The sequence below is a fragment of the Phacochoerus africanus genome, chromosome 7 (assembly GCF_016906955.1).
Source record: "Phacochoerus africanus isolate WHEZ1 chromosome 7, ROS_Pafr_v1, whole genome shotgun sequence".
NCBI lineage: Eukaryota > Metazoa > Chordata > Mammalia > Artiodactyla > Suidae > Phacochoerus > Phacochoerus africanus.
In genome coordinates, this window is record NC_062550.1 from 32556508 (window position 1) to 32573125 (window position 16618).

General features: G+C 40.6%; 1 protein-coding gene across 1 annotated transcript in view; it reads left to right on the plus strand.

Moving 5' to 3' along the window:
• Positions 1 to 4521: 4521 nt before the first annotated feature.
• The window catches only part of XPOT (exportin for tRNA), a 45910-nt gene continuing 33813 nt past the window's right edge, over positions 4522 to 16618 (plus strand). Inside the window, exons 1-5 of the mRNA XM_047787115.1 lie at positions 4522 to 4909; positions 8432 to 8565; positions 12703 to 12785; positions 15246 to 15302; positions 16233 to 16302. Of these exons, the coding sequence (XP_047643071.1) occupies positions 8506 to 8565; positions 12703 to 12785; positions 15246 to 15302; positions 16233 to 16302 (270 nt within the window). The 5' untranslated portion in view covers positions 4522 to 4909; positions 8432 to 8505. The remainder of the gene's footprint in view (positions 4910 to 8431; positions 8566 to 12702; positions 12786 to 15245; positions 15303 to 16232; positions 16303 to 16618) is intronic.

The window sequence follows — 16618 nt, forward strand, 5'->3', positions numbered from 1 at the left end:
GGCGTAATGATAGTACTTTAAAAAAATAAATAATGATAGTACCTTATTGTGATGATCAATGTTGAACACTCAGAACTGTTTGTGGCACATAATAAATGCTTTAAAAATGCTGGTAATTAGTATATAAAAGCATTGCCATATGCAAGCACGCATAAGGTAAAATAAATGTTGTGCTTTGTCAACATTTTGATAACTGGCATTTTATTTTATTTATATATTTTTATTACTCAATGAATTTATTACATTTGTAGTTGTACAATGATCATCACAATCTAATTTTATAGAATTTCCATCCCATAACCCCAGTTCATCCCCCACCCCCCGAGCTCTCTCCTTTGGAGACCATAAGTTTTTCAAAGTCTATGAGTCAGCATCTGTTCTGCAAAGAAGTTCATTCTGTCCTTTTGTCAGATTACACGTCAGTGAAAGCATTTGATGTTGGTGTCTCATTGTATGGCTGATTTCACTTAGCATGGTAATTTCTAGGTCCATCCATGTTGCTAAAAATGCTGGTATTTCGTTCCTTTTAATGGCTGAGTAATATTCTATTGTGTATATGTACCACATCTTCTTGATCCACTCCTCTGTTTATGGACATTTACGTTGTTTCCATGTCTTGGCTATTGCAAATAGTGCTGCAATGAACATAGGAGTACATGTGTCTTTGAGAATCATGGTTAGTTTTCTGAGGAATCTCCATACTGTTTTCCACAGTGGTTGCATCAATTTATAATCCCACCAACAGTGTAATAGGGTTCCTTTTCTCCACACCCTCTCCAGCACTTATTGTTTGCAGACTTTTTGATGATGACCATTCTGGTTGGTGTAAGGTGGTACCTCATAGTGGTTTTGATTTGCATCTCTCTAATAAAGAGTGATGTTGAACATCTTTTCATGTGTTTTTTTGGCCATCTGTTTGTCTTCTTTGGAGAACTGTCTGTTTAGATCTTCTGCCCATTTTTTGATGGGGTTATTTGTTTTTTTGGTATTGAGCTGCAGAAGGTGTTCATAAATTTTGGAGATTAATCCCTTGTCAGTTGATTTATTTGCAAATATTTTCTCCCATTCTGTGGGTTATCTTTTCATTTTGTTTAGAGTCTCCTTTGCCATGAAGAAACTTTTAAGTCTGATTAGGTCCCATTTATTTATTTTTGTTTTTACTGTCATTACTCTAAGAGGTGGATCTGAGAAGATGTTGCTGTCTTTTATATTGGAGAGTGTTTGGCCTATGTTTTCCTCTAAGAGTTTTATAGCGTCTGGTCTTATATCTAGGTCTTTAATCCATTTGGAGTTTACTTTTGTGTATGGTGTTAGGGAGTGTTCTAATTTCATTCTTTTCCATGTGGCTGTCCAGTTTTCCCAGCACCACTTATTGAACAAGCTGTCTTTTATCCATTGTATATTCTTGCCTACATTGTCATAGATTAGTTGACTGTAGGTGCATGGGTTTAATTCTAGGCTTTCTATCCTGTTCCACTGATCTGTATTTCTGTCTTTGTGCCAGTACCATACTGTTTTGATGATTGTTGCTTTGTAGTATAGTCTGAAGTCCAGGAGCCTGATTCCTCCAGCTCCATTTTTCTTTTTCAGGATGTCTCTGGCTAGTCTGGGTCTTTTGTGCTTCCAAACAAACTTTAAAATATTTTGTTCAAGTTCTATGAAAAATATCCTTGGTAATTTGATAGGGATTGCATTGAATTTGTATATTGCCTTAGGTAGACGTTTTGATAATAGTAACTCTTCCAATACACGAGCATGGTATATCTTTCCATCTATTTGTGTCATCTTTGATTTCTTTCATCAGTGTCTTATAGTTCTCAGAGTACAGGTCTTTTGTCTCTTTAGGTAGGTTTACTCCAAGGTATTTTATTCTTTTGGATGCAATGGTAAATGGGATTGCTTCCCTAATTTCTCTTTCTGATCTTTCATTGTTAGTGTATAGAAATGCCATCGATTTCTGTGTATTAATTTTGTATCCTGCGACTTTGCCAAATTCATGGATGAGCTCTAACAGTTTTCTGGTAGAGTCTTTAGGATTCTCTAGGTATAGTATCATGTCATTGGCAAATAGTGATAGTTTTACTTCTTCCTTTCCAATTTGGATTCCTTTTATCTCTTTTACTTCTCTGATTGCCGTGGCTAGGATTTCCAGAACTATGTTGAAGAGTAGTGGTGAGAGCGGACATCCTTGTCTGGTTCCTGATCTCAGTGGGAATTCTTTCAGCTTTTCATCATTGAGAATGATGTTCACTGTGGGTTTGTCATATATGGCCTTTATGATGTTGAGGTAGGTTCCCTCTATGCTCACTTTCTAAAGGGTTTTTATCAGAAATGGGTGTTGGATTTTGTCAAAGGCTTTTTCCGAGACTATTGAGAGGAAATATGGTTTTTATTCTTCAGTTTGTTAATGTGGTGTATCACACTGATTGATTCACGGTTATTGAAGAACCCACTTGATCATGATGTATAATCCTTTTAATGTATTGTTGGATGCGGTTTGCTAGTATTTTGTTGAGGCTTTTTGTGTTCATCAGTGAAATTGGCGTGTAGTTTTCTTTTTTTGTGGTATCTTTGTCTGGCCTTGGTGGCATTTTATTTTAGTCTTGAGATGAGAAACTGTCCATCCCTTTATGGATGGGGGAACTAGAATATGGAATGGTCAAATTTAATCTCTCTCTCAGATCCTCTTCAGGTGGATACAAAGTACTTCCTTATTTGTTCCTAAAACACAGGTTTACAAAATTGAATGGGATTTTTGCAGTCCTAGGTATTTGAACTAGCATAAAGGGCCACTGTTACTAGATAAACTATATATAAGCTGTAGATTAACTTCCTATGATATTTAACACATTTAGTATCCGTAAAATACATTTACAAATGAAAAGGGCAAAATATAGATAGTAACAACACGAAAGATTGTGTTTCAAGTTTCTTAGGATGATACAGTGGAATATTAAAGACCATATTAAGGACCTTGGAGCCACTTAGACCAGGATGAGAACTGGGCCTCCATAGTCAGAGCTGATCCACACAGCTAATGTAAGAATGCATGTAAAGTATTCTTTTATTGAGTAGTAACTACGGGCTGCCACTGTACTAGACTTGGGGATACACTGAAATAGGGCAGGAATCCTAGCCTGACATTTTAAACAATTACAAATGTGAAGCAAAAGTGATTCAAGATACTTTACATATGAAATGCCTGGTGCCTTGCACATGGTGGGTCACTAAATGTAGCTATTCAATTGTTACATTAATTTAATTTTATTTTACTTGGTTTTTTTAGGGCAGCAGCCCACATACCAGCAGCATATGGAAGTTCCCAGGCCAGGGGTCCAATCCGAGGCCTACACCACAGACACAGCAACTCAGGATCCATGCAGCATCTGTGGCCTACACCAGGGCAACTCCAGATCCTTAACCTACTGAGGGAGGCCAGGGATGGAACTGCATCCTCATGGGTACTAGTTGGGTTCGTTATCACTGAGCCACGACAGGAACTCCTGTTATATTCATTTTATTCTACTTTTCTTCTCATTTCCTTTCCCAAGTTTTTTTCACTGCAGTCCCAGTGAGGACAGCCTACTCTGTATTCAGTACATGCTTAACAATTACTGCAAGTATGTACTGAAACCTGGATTCCTGCCATGGGGCAATGGGTTAATCTGACTGCAGTGGCTCTGGTCACTGTAGAGGTGCATATTTGGTCCTCAGCCCAGTGCAGTGGCTTAAAGGATCCCATGTAAGAGTCAATCCCTGACCCTGGAACTTCCATGTGCGGTAAAAGAAGCAGAAAAGAAAAAAGAACGAAACCTAAATATCACTTTTGTGTGCCAAACACACGTATTAACTCAATCCTCACAACTCTGAGGTCAGTACTATTATCATCCACTGTTTTACAACTGAGTAAACTGAAGTCCAGATAGATTATGAAACTGAGGTTAACAGCTAGTGAGCAGGACAGCGGGTGACAGGAAGCTGGGATTCAAATCTGTGCAGCTTGAGTCTGTCCTACCTCTATTCAGTATGAATAAACTAAACGGTGAATGAATACATGAAGTAACAGTATCATAGAAGGAACCTAAGAATGCGCTCCTTTTTTTCACGACCGACAAAAACACTAGTATGTTTAAAGTGAGCATGAACATTTTTAGCGCTCATCGGAGGATCCGCACGCGGGAAAACACGTGGGACCACAGAAGAGGAATTAACTGACTCACACGTGTTTGGACCATGTAAAGAGCTTTCCAGAGCTCCGTACTCTAATACACTAAGCGTTTACGGAACGTACTAAGCAAACTTAATCCTAGGTCGCCGATTCAGCGCAAAAGCAACAAGGGACTCAAAACTCAACAGTCGGAAAAGACTCATGTCAGACCCCCATCCCGGCATGCACTACAGGCCCTGGCGACCACACCTCCCGGCGAGCGCCCCGCGCGCGTGTGCGCCCCCGCTGCCCGGAAGCGTCGCCTGCACATTGCATGCTGGGAGTTGTAGGCTCCCGATCCGGGCCCGCTGGCCGTCGTCCGCACTCTCCATGAGGCTGCTGGCTTCGGTCCGCGCGGCGCCGACACGGGGAGCGCGCGTCTCGCTGAGTCAGCGGCTACGGCGGCTGCGGCGTTAGCCGGCCCTCGCGCTCTTTCCCTTCTTGGGGCACCGACCCCGCCTGCTTGCTTGCTAGCTTGCCGGCCCGGCGCCACGCAAGAGAAGGCGTCAGGGGACGCGGAGCAGCGAGAGGCGCGCCGCCCGGGCCAGCTCCGTCCCCGGCGTTAGCGCTGCGGCCGTGGTGGAGGACGACGGCGACAAGGACTAGGGCCGTTCTCCCCGCTCCCTGCTTGCTGCGCTGCTCCGCTCCGCTGACCGGCCCTCAGGAGTGCAGGCGGGGAGGCGGGATGGAGTGATAGGGAAGGTGACTCGGGGCTCGGGGGCGGCGGGACTCGGACCCGACTCGGTCCGCGAGAGGCTGCGGGAAGTTGGCCTGGAGGACTGGCCCCGGGAGCCCCCATGCCGGGAAGGGGTACGGGCCCGGGGGGCGGCCTCCAAGGCGTTGCGCCCCGAGGCTGGGCGGACTGGGTGGGGGTGGGTATGAGTTGCGGCCGCCCAGGCGGAGTGCGTCCCGAGTGCGTGGCCGCTCGTTGCTGGGTGTTTCATCACCCGAAATGCCACGAGGCTTCCTTTAGGGGAGGGATCCGGGGGAAGAAAAGGGGCCACGCCGGCCGAGGAGGGCCCCATCGCCTGTGGCCCCCGGTATAATAGAAGAGGCCAAGCCCATTTGTAATAGTTTGTAGCGTTTCTCACCAGTTTCCTCTGCAGAGACCTCAAACTTGATCCACTCACCACCCCCCACCCTCCGCCCCAAGGACCAAAAAAAAAGTATTATTTCTATGTAGTAATTTGCCAGCACGGACACGCCATTTTTGCTCTTCCTCACGATTCTGCAGGAGTAGGGAAGCTTGGTCTTTCCCTGTAACCAAAAAAAAAAAAAGGAGTACTTTTTGAAAGTGCTAATTAGTTGTTACAGGGGGGGAAGTTAACGTTTTATTAAAGCGACTTGTCAGCATGGTGCTAAAAAGCTGGAAAGGTTCAGTTCTGGTCTTTGAACAGTCTTCAGTAGGTGTAGTAAAATTTTTCCATGTTTTGATTCTTGACTTCATGGCTATCCTATCGGAAAGTTAGGGCTCAATTTTTTAAGTATGTTGCTCGCTGTCCCCCAGAACATTTGCTAGATGCGCAATTGAAGTGTTTATCGCATTGTAACTACTGTTTAAGTCTGAATGACCATGCTGTGTTAGAACATTGTGTTCATGCACAATGTTTGTTGGAAAAATTGTCACCTTTTTGCACAGATTGAAACTTTTCAGTTGTTTGCATATATGTAGGTAACTTACCATTGCATATTGATTATCCAAGTGCTGTCTCCGTGGGGGATTCTTTCTGTACTGACAACTGTAACATGTTTGTTTCCTTAGGTTGTTTTATTTGCACTGTTTTTATTTAGGACCACTTACTATTTCCTGTGATTGAATCAGAGTCACCAAGCGTATAAAGTATTCCCTAATGCCATGCCAAATTCAAGGAATTTTTTATAGGACTTCTCAATCTGGGATTCTTAGAAACTCAGATTGTCTTTTCTTTCTGTGTGTGCATTTTCCAGGGGTATCATCATCAAAATTTCTTGCCTTTGGTGGGGGGTGGGTGATGGGGATCAGTGCATTATTTTTTGTTTCTTCATCTGTTCAAAGTCTGCTGGTATGATAAGACAAATCTAGAGTGCTTCAAGTAGTTCCCATCCCTGGTGTGCCTAGCCCTGCATTATAAATAACCTATTGAGGGACCACTATGTGCTAGGCAAGCTTTACATACCTTATCTCATTGAAGTCTACATCTTTATGAGGCAGATGCTCTCTTTCCCATTGTATGGAAAGGGCTCTCTCAGGTTTCATAGTTGTCCACATGTCCCTCCCCCGCCCCATTTGAAAATGACGAGAGTGGACCAATTCAGGTCCAAATCTAAAACCAGTGTTGTATTATGTCCTAGGGACATAGTGATGAATATTCAGTCACTCCCTCCCTTTAAATAGTAAGCAGCATATCAGCACCTAGGAAGGGCATCTAATCCAGTTTAGGAGAGTGGAACAATAGGGGTCAAAGAAGGGTTCTAGAAAGAGGTGACCTCTAAGCTGAATTCTGAAGGATAAGCAGGGGTTAACCAAGTAACAAAAAAAAGAGCAGTGTGTGCAAAGAAGATGAAAGGCAGAACACCACTGGTCTTGCTGCGTTGGGGTGCAGAATGATGAGGAGGCATTGAAAAGTGTTTGGATCTTAATCCTAAGGGCAGTGAGGAGTTACACTGCCTTGCCGTAGTCTGCAAGTGTGATGGTAACCATGAGAGAAGGGGCTAAGCTATCTTCAAGGCTCTCAGCACATATCCTGAGTTATCATTTGATTCCAGCAAACCTGGGGGAGACCGAAAAGCATGTTGCTGTAGGAGTGGTCTAACCTAGATTCCCTTCCCCCTGACCATTTAGTTTCTTGGCCTTTTTTTGAGCTCTGATCTCTTTGCTTATGATAAATATGTGTGTGTATATATGATTTTTAAGCCTCACCACCTTTTAATGGGAGTAGTAAGACCTGGTCTCCTTACTTCTGGTAGAGTTTGTTCCTTGTTTCTGAAAATAAATAAACATTTTACCAGAAACCAGGTTGCCTTTTGGGGCTGATCATGTTCTTAATTCAAAATGTTAGGTCCTTGGAGTTCCTGTCATGGCTCAGTGGTTAACGAACCCAATTAGCATCCATGAGGATGTGGGTTCGATACCTGACCTCGCTCAGTGGGTTAAGGATCTGGCATTGCCATGAGCTGTGGTGTAGGTCACAGATGCGGCTCAGATCCTGCGTTGCTGTGGCTGTGGCATATGCCGGCAGCTACAGCTCTGATTCAACCCTAGCCTGGGAACCTCCATATGCCTCCAGTGCAGCCCTAAAAGACACCCCTCCAAAAAAAAAGTTAGGTCCTATATTGTGAAAAAATGCATAAATTCTCTAGAGACTAAAAAAAATTTCTTAAGAATAGTCAGTATTAAGTTGTCAACTTTTGTAGCTATTATTAGAAAAAAGTTTTTGAAATACATTTCTGGAATTGGGCTGGCAAGAGCAGAGATCTGTAAAAGGTAGAACTAGTCCATTGTTAAAAGCTAAATGACTTATTTTTCATTCTTCTCTTAAATACTTTGTAGACTCTCATATAAGGAATTTTGAGGGAGTTCCTGTCATGGCTCAGCGGTAACAAACCCCACTACTATCCATGAGGACACGGGTTCGATCCCTGGCCTGTCTGAGCTGTAATGTAGGTCACAGGCTGGGATCTGGCGTTGCCGGGACTGTAACGTAGGCCAGCAGCTCCAGCTCCTATTTGACCCCTAGCATGGGAATTTCCATATGTTGAGGGCATGGCCTTAAAAAAGGAATTTTGAAGTCAGTATTTAGTCAGCCATTCTAATTTTTAAAGATTTGTGATATTGATAAACGGCAGGCAAATTATTATAATTAGTATAATAAGATAATATGAGTTTGTCATTTTGTCTTTACGTAATATAGTTGTGCTTTACTGGAGACAGTGAATAAAACACTCCATAAATTAGATGCTTCTGTTAAAAATAGAAAAGAATTACTTTCTGTACTTTATTGATGATCTTGAAGAAAAAAAGTTGAGAACCTTAATGTCATACCTTAGATTTTTAGAAATTACAGGGGTATTTAGCAGGCCCACTTTTCTGAGACTTAGGCTCCTTTAGTTGTAATTTGGACGGTTTCAAAATAAGTTCTTTTAAACTTCTTTGCATAATGTTATCCACCGGTTGCAATATTCTGGATAAGCATATTCTGTTTTATCAAGTAGTGTTTTATTTCAACTTCTTGTATGTGTGTGCAGATGTTTGTGGATTCTTCTGTGGGATCAGAGGGCACGCCTATTGTAATCAGAAAACTCCAAGTATAGCAGCAAGGATGGATGAACAGGCTCTTTTGGGGCTAAATCCCAATGCTGATTCAGACTTCAGACAAAGGGTAAGTTCAGTCGGCTTAACCATCTTTTAAAGCCTGTGACATAAAGATTTGCATTAGAGGACTTGAATCAGAAATATGCATCGGGTGATAAAGGCTTCATTTGCGTGGAAATGAATAGAGAAACAAATTTGAAATGCTGGAGAATATTCTCACTACAGAAAGTGAATATGATTTATTTTATCTTTCATTTGCTTAATAAGAGTATTAAAATCTCAAGTAATTCAAGGCAAGTCATTATGTCACATCATTATTTCTAATCATTTAAAAGTTGTAATGCTAAGAATTGTTTAAGGGACGTTCCATAGTGGCAGGTGTACATATTATATTTTCCTCTTGCTTGGCTTGATTTAAACAAGTTGTTTGTTTGTTTTATCTTTTTTAGGGCTGGCACCTGCAGCATATGGAAGTTGCCAGGCTAGGAGTCAAATAGGAGCTGGAGCCACAGCTGCCGGACCATGCCACAGCTACAGCAATGCCAGATCTGAGCCGCATCTGCAACCTATGCCACTGCTCATGGCAACACTGGATCCTTAACCCACTGAGCAAGGCCAGGGATCAACCTGCGTCCTCATGAATACTAGTCAGATTCATTTCCGCCGAGCCATGACGGGAACTCCTACACAAGTTGTTTAACCCTCGTGTTAGTGATAGTTAATATCCTTGTTATTTAGTCCAGGGAGACATGGTAATGAGCATTTATGATATGCCATGTCTCAGGTTACATAAAATGATCACATGGTAAAGAATCCATTATGAGATGCTGGGATATTTGGGTAAGTATAAACAGTTAAACATATTGTAGCCTACACCTATAATCATAACTATAGCTGAATGATAAAAGAAGACTCCAGAGAACAAGCCTGTAATTAAAATTTTAAAAGATATGTGGGTGGTTTGATGTATAAGGTAAGTGGAAGATGAGGCATTTTCTTCTTTCTACTTCTCAAAGCAAAGGACATTTTTAATAAATGAGCTAATAAACAAGGTTAACAATCTCACAAAATAGAGCCGTTTTTCTGCTTTTAAGCCAAAACTTGTTTAAGTAGTAAAAAAAAATCTCCAGTGGTTTCCAGCATAGTACCATGTGCATGCCCCTGCTGTTAAAAGATAACCAGCCGTCCAGATCAAGGCAAAAAGTAAGAATTGAGATTTAGGTAGCTAATTATAAGACACCCATCGAACTGGTTAGGACATGAAAATCATTAGAAGTCCATGCTTTCTGTGTATGGACAAATATTTCTTTTCATAGGAGTGTAAGCTACCTACCTTTATTTTATTTATTTTTATCCTTTTAGTGCTGTACCCATGGCATGTGGAAATTCCCAGGCTAGGGGTTGTCAAATCGGAGCTGTAGGTGCCAGCCTATACCGCAGCCACAGCAACACAGGATCTGAGTGGCGTCTGCAATCTACATCACAACTCATGGCAATGCTGGATCCTTAACACACTGAGCAAGGCCAGGGATCGAACCCATATCCTTATAGATACTAGATGGGTTGGTTACCACTGAATCACAATGGGAACTCGTATTTTAGTTATTAAATAAAGTTTCTTGGTATTTTTTATGTTCCTTTTTAAAAACCCTTCTTTTTTTAACTCTACCATCTAACGCATTTTTTTAATGTGCCATCATTTCCTTTTTCAGAAAACTAAAACTGCTACATTGACATTGGCTGTGGTTTTAATGTAGAAGTTATGCTTTCATCAATAAAAATGAGTTATATCAGTCATAGGTATATGTTAGGCAGCCTGGTCCAGGCTTAATTTGATACCCCATTAAACCAACCTGAGTAACAATTAGGATGAAAAAGAAGTTCTCATAGTCCTGATGCTGGAGTTCAGGAGTAGTGGGAACTTAATTCCATTTCATAGTAAAATAAATGGATGCCAACCCCAGTTCCTGTTGTCCCATTGTCTGTCTGTAGTTTCCTACATGGGTAGTAAAAGTAGCTAAACTGACTTTTTTGCCACTTAGAGACAATGAAACATTATAAAGATATGCGATATAAGAACTGGGTGATAAAAGCTTTGACTTGTTCACATTGCCACAGGTGGTGCTGGTGGTGGTTTTTAAATACTAGTGTCTCTTGGATTCAGAGTGCAAAGATATTTTAAACCAGCATCAGGACTATCAGAACTTCTTTTTCATCCTAAAAGAAAATGGTATGTCAGTGACAATTCTAGCAACCAAATCACACCTCCTTCCCCACTTTTTTGTTAAGTGAAGGTGCCAGTGCAACGTACATGATTGACTTCAGCCTTGTCTCCTGCCCTGGCCACTGAGATATTCCTAAAGGAAACCCTAGGTTTCGTGGAATAAATGTTAGACATATGAACTGGATTATCTTGTAGTGGCTTGGATTCCTGTATTCTTAATTTCTAAAGATAGCCCTTACATACACTTAAGATGGTATTTAGTGATCTTCATCAGCTCACCTTCATTTGCCTGGTCAGGGGGAGCAGCCATTGAGACCACATATGAAAACCCATCCCTCATTCATGCAATTACATAATATGGGGAACTACCACCTAAATATAGTGGCTTTTTGCTTCTTATTTTCTTTAATCTCTAACCCAGAGAAAAAAATAATTTTATGTCTTGACCCATTACATATGTAAGTAGATATAAACATAAATACATACAAATATATGACATATACACACATGACTAAAACAAGTTACACAAAATAATTGTTACTCTTGCTCAGTCCAGTGCACTCTGATACTCTGTTTCATTTTTTACATTTCCTGATCTAGACCGATAAAATTGACTTGTCACTAATGGGACACAAACCACATTAAAAAAGAAAAAAGAAAATACTGGCTAATTGAAATTAGGTTCCTGTAAGACCTAATTTTTTTTTTTTTTTTTTTGGTCTTTTTAGGGCCACACCAATAGCATATGGAAGTTCCCAGGCTGGGCGGTCTAATCAGAGCTGTAGCCGCTGGCCTACACCACAGTCACAGCAACACCAGATCCAAGCCACATCTGCGACCTACACCACAGCTCATGGCAATGTCAGATACTTAACCCACTGAGCGAGGCCAAGGATCGAACCTGCGTCCTCATAGATATTAGTCAGATTCCTTTCCACTGAGCCACAGCAGGAACTCCATATAACACTTAATATTGTTCCTAACTCAATTCAAGGTTGGTATCAGTACACAGTTGCTCTAAACTCATTTAGCAGTGTTTGTAGAGATTACATGTAATTTTCTTGGCTGTTGGAGATATTTTTTATAAGTTGTTGAGATTACCGTTTGTCCATTGTCATATGTGAAAGCTGCGTCTATCATTGCTGCCACTTGCAGCATACTAATGGAAGAGAGCGGCATTTTCCCAAAGCGGTCTGGTTGAGAGCATGTGAACTTGGTGCTGCATCCATTCTAGAGTATGCTTGCTCTTATAACAAGACCCAGGATTCATGAATAGAGGGATGAGAAACACATTTCCTAAAGCTTTGACCTTTTTGTACTCTGACTTTAATGTCACTTTTTAGGGAATTTACAAGATAAAGTTGAAGAATTGAAATACTCCTTTTCTGTTAAACAGTTGATCAGATGATATACAGAGTACGTTTCATCTTTTGTGTGTTTTAGGGCTGCATGTGTGGCACATTGAAATTCCCAGGCTAGGGGTCACATCGGAGCTACAGCTGCTGTTCTACACCACAGCCACAGCAATGCTGGATCTGAGCCCCATCTGCGACCTACACCACAGCTCACGGCAAGCGCCAGATCCTTAACCCACTGAGGAAGGCCAGGGATCGAACCCACAACCTCATGATTCCTAGTTGGATTCGTTTCCGCTGCACCACAACAGGAATTCCAAGTATTTTTTGTCTTCATCTTCCTAATAACCCAGGCAGGTCTGCAGGCATTTTTGTGTTGTTTCCTATGCTGTAGGGCAACAGGTTTGAGTATCCAACTCATGAAATTTGGTTTTTACTTAACTTTTTTCTGGGAATGATCACCAAGTTGCATATGCTCAGAAGCTTGAATTCAATGTTTAGCTTTTTTTTTTTTTTTAAGAATCAGTGATTTATTGTTGGTTGGTTACTTCCAAAAAACTTTGAGTATTGGCAGGGAATTGAAATTGACTATTCCAAATGCATTTTCTGCTTTGCAATCTTATAGGCCCTGGCCTATTTTGAGCAGTTAAAGATTTCTCCAGATGCCTGGCAGGTGTGTGCAGAAGCTTTGGCCCAGAGGACGTACAGGTAATTAAAACTTGCGTGATTTATAGAAGAATTTAAATTTTTGTGAACTTGACAGGGTTGTTATATTTACCTGTTTAGAAAATGCCTTTATAAAAACATTTTATGACTTAGGTTTTAGAAAACTTCAGTGTAGAAATGAGAAAAATAGTAAAATAATAACTTGACCCTTCCAAAATTGACTTTTCATTGAAACTATCCTTTGCGTTATTCTGAATACCTGGCAGCAGATCCCAACTACAGCATAGTACAATAGAAACTTCCTTATCTTCTTATGATGGTGAGGGATAATTACCTTTCTAAAAAGTTGATAAAGGACATAATCATTAATTATGTATGTCTTAATTTTTTTTTGTCTTTTTTAGGGCTGTACCCGTGGCATATGGAGGTTCCCAGGCTAGGGCCGAATTGGAGCTGTAGCTGCCAATCTATGCCACAGCCACAGCAACGTGGGATCCCAGCCACATCTGCAATCCACACCACACACGGCAACACCAAATCTTTAACCCACTGAGCAAGGCCTCATGGATACTAGTTGGGTTCATTAACCACTGAGCCCTGATGGGAACTCCTTAATTTTTTATTTTAATTTAAAGTATATACATATCCAGTTACTAATCTTTGGATTAGTGTATGCACCACTGGCATTCACTTCATCATTCTTAACATTGATCACACCCATAAATGACCCAATTTATTCCCATCGCTAATTTTTCTGATTGTCTTTCCATTCCATATCACATTTGTACAAGTTTTCCTCCCTGCAATGTGACTTTCTATGAAGTCTTTCTAAAGCATTCGACCTAATTTTTACAAAAATAAAAATTGTTATTTATCTACAAAAGAAGTATAGCTGACATAGTGAGACTTGGGGAAACACAACTGACATTGTAAACAAACAACTCTACTAGTGAGAGTAGAAGTTCATGGGGTCATTGATGGTTACCAGCTAGAGTTTTTGGCCTGCTATAGGTATCAGTTACTACATTTTATAGCCAGAAAGTAAATGCTCCAGTTTAGTGAAAGTTGATTTCATGAACATTTATATGTCTTAAAATAAATAAGGGCTGACTTTTAGTTAAAGGCTCCCTATAGTTTATATTTGAGTGGAAAATCTAAGGCTTATATATTTAGTTAAAGCTTCAGTGCCACCCATGACAGGAATAGAAAACCTGAGGTCTTGGAAGAGATGCTCATTAAATGTAATTTTTTTTTTGTCTTTTTGTCTTTCTAGAGCCACTGTCATGGCATATGGAGGTTCCCAGGCTAGGGGTCAAATCGGAGCTGTAGCCATCAGCCTGCGCCACAGCCACAGCAACGCCAGATCTGAGCTGCATCTGCGACCTACACCACAGCCACAGCAATGCCAGATCCTCAACCCACTGAGAGAGGCCAGGGATCGAACCTGTAACCTCCTGGTTCCTAGTCAGATTCATTAACCACTGAGCCACGATGGGAACCCCTCATTAAATGTAATTTTTTTTTAATTGTTTCATTTTGTTAAGCTTGAAGTTATTTTGTTTGGTTAATTGATTTAGTCTAAATGAAGATAACATATCCTTTTTTTTTTTTTTTTTTGCCGTTTCTTAAGCCCCTCCCATGGCATATGGAGATTCCCAGGCTAGGGGTCGAATCGGAACTGTAGCCGCCAGCCAAAGCCAGAGCCACAGCAATGCTGGATCCGAGCCGTGTCTTCGACCTACACTACAGCTCATGGCAACGCCAGATCCTTAACCCACTGAGCAAGGGCAGGGATCGAACCCGCAACCTTATGGTTCCTAGTCGGATTCGTTAACCACTGCGCCACGACGGGAACTCCAACATATCCATTCTTATGTTGACTAAGGTGACTCTGCTTGTTTTGGATTTGGCTGCAATAGAACTTGTTAGTATGACTTGGATGATGATCATCTCTGATTTGACTCAGACTCTGGCTATTCTACCATTTGTCCTCTTTTTTTTTTTTTTTTTTTTCCAAATGGCCACCCTCTTGACATAGCCAAGTTCCTGGGCCAGGGATCGGATCCAAGCCACAGCTGCAACCTACACCACAGTTGCAGCAATTCTGGATCCTTAACCTGCTGTGGCGCAGTGGGAACTCCCATTTGCCATTTTACGTATAGCCTTTTATTGTAAAATGTAGGAGTGGTTCCAGGAATCCTAACATCTAAAATTTAGGAGGAATGCCTTATGTTTGCAAAGCAATGTATGTACTTAAAATGCATCTTAATTTTTGGGGGGGGGGTTATTCTGCTTGCCAGATTTAATGGAAGTACTGAATATTGTATGCTGTTTAAGTTCTCTTAGCTTTTTAAACAGATGGAGGTGAATGTAATAATTGATTAATAAGCCAAAGGGCTAGTTTGAGAAACTTTGCAACTGTGTTATTCATTACTATTTAACCTTTAATTTGTTTTCCCCAATTTATATTCTTCTTACATAATTTTTTTGTTTGTTTTTCAGTGATGATCACATTAAGTTTTTCTGCTTTCAAGTATTAGAACATCAAGTTAAATACAAGTAAGTCTTCTCTCTTTCTCTCTCTTTTTTTTTTTTTTAAGGCTCAAACCGTGACATATGGAAGTTCCCAGGCTAGGGTTGAATTGGAGTTGTAGCTGCCGGCCTACACCCACAGCAACGTGGGATCTGAGCCATGTCTGCAACCTACATCACAGCTCATGGCAACGCCGGATCCTTAACATAGTGAACGAGGCCAGGGATGGAATCCACATCTTCATAGATACTAGTCCGGTTTGCTGCCACTGAGCCATGACGGGAACTCCAAAGTAAGGCTTTTCTTACTAAGATTTGTGAGGAGAGGCCATTTTTTAAATTTATTTTTTCCTCTTTGGGGACACTGTAACATATCCAACTTAAGGGATTTTTTGATTTATCCCAAAGTGCTTTCTAAATACTGAGTTCATTGGTTACTTGTAAAAATTCATTCTTTTCACAGGAGAAAAAAAGAGATTTCCAGCTTCTCTGGAAAAAAATCAGAAGATCAAAAACACCGTGCCTGTTTCTCTACATGGTGTCTCTTCGTTAGAGTTAGGTAGCAATGTGGGCACTTGTATTATGAACGCCTGCTTTAATTAAGCAAAAACAGTGAATCATTGCTCAGAGGATGCTTAGTTTGCCTACAGATTTATTTTGTAAACCACGGACCTCAGACCATGGACGTATTTCCATTTGAAAAATTGTACAGCCGCCCTTTTTGTTTTAACATAAACTGAATTACAGATCAGACTAAGATCAGTGTTGATACCCCCACGTGCCACTCTGACCTCTATCTTTAAAGCAGTGATGAGAGCGGTATTATTAGTTTATTTTAGGGAATTTTAGATAATTGAGTACTATGCAAATGTTCTCTTTCAAATATAAGAGGCTGTTACTTTTTTAAAACCATGGACACCAAATATAGCCATTATTTTTCTTCTTTATTTTGAACAGATATTCAGAACTAACAACTATTCAGCAACAACTCATTAGGGAGACGCTCATATCTTGGCTTCAAGCTCAGGTAAAATAGTAGTTTTTACATTTAGTACTTTGAATTAGCAAATGTTTAAATTTTCATTTTTGTAGCAGTTTGCAGCTTCACTTCAAAAATGTCAGTCATTTATCCTCCATTTGATCATGTAGCTCTTTTGGAAAGTGCTGGTTTTAAAGATCTTGGGTAGATAAAAACTTAGCAATAACTTAAATTATATCAAAAATTGAAACTTATTCTTTCTGTGACACATGGTGGAAACTTTGGTTTTAAAATGTAACTTTTTTTTTTAAACTACTTGATGAAAGTGGCTTTTCTGTTGACCCTTAAGGTGAGCCCCCCGGGA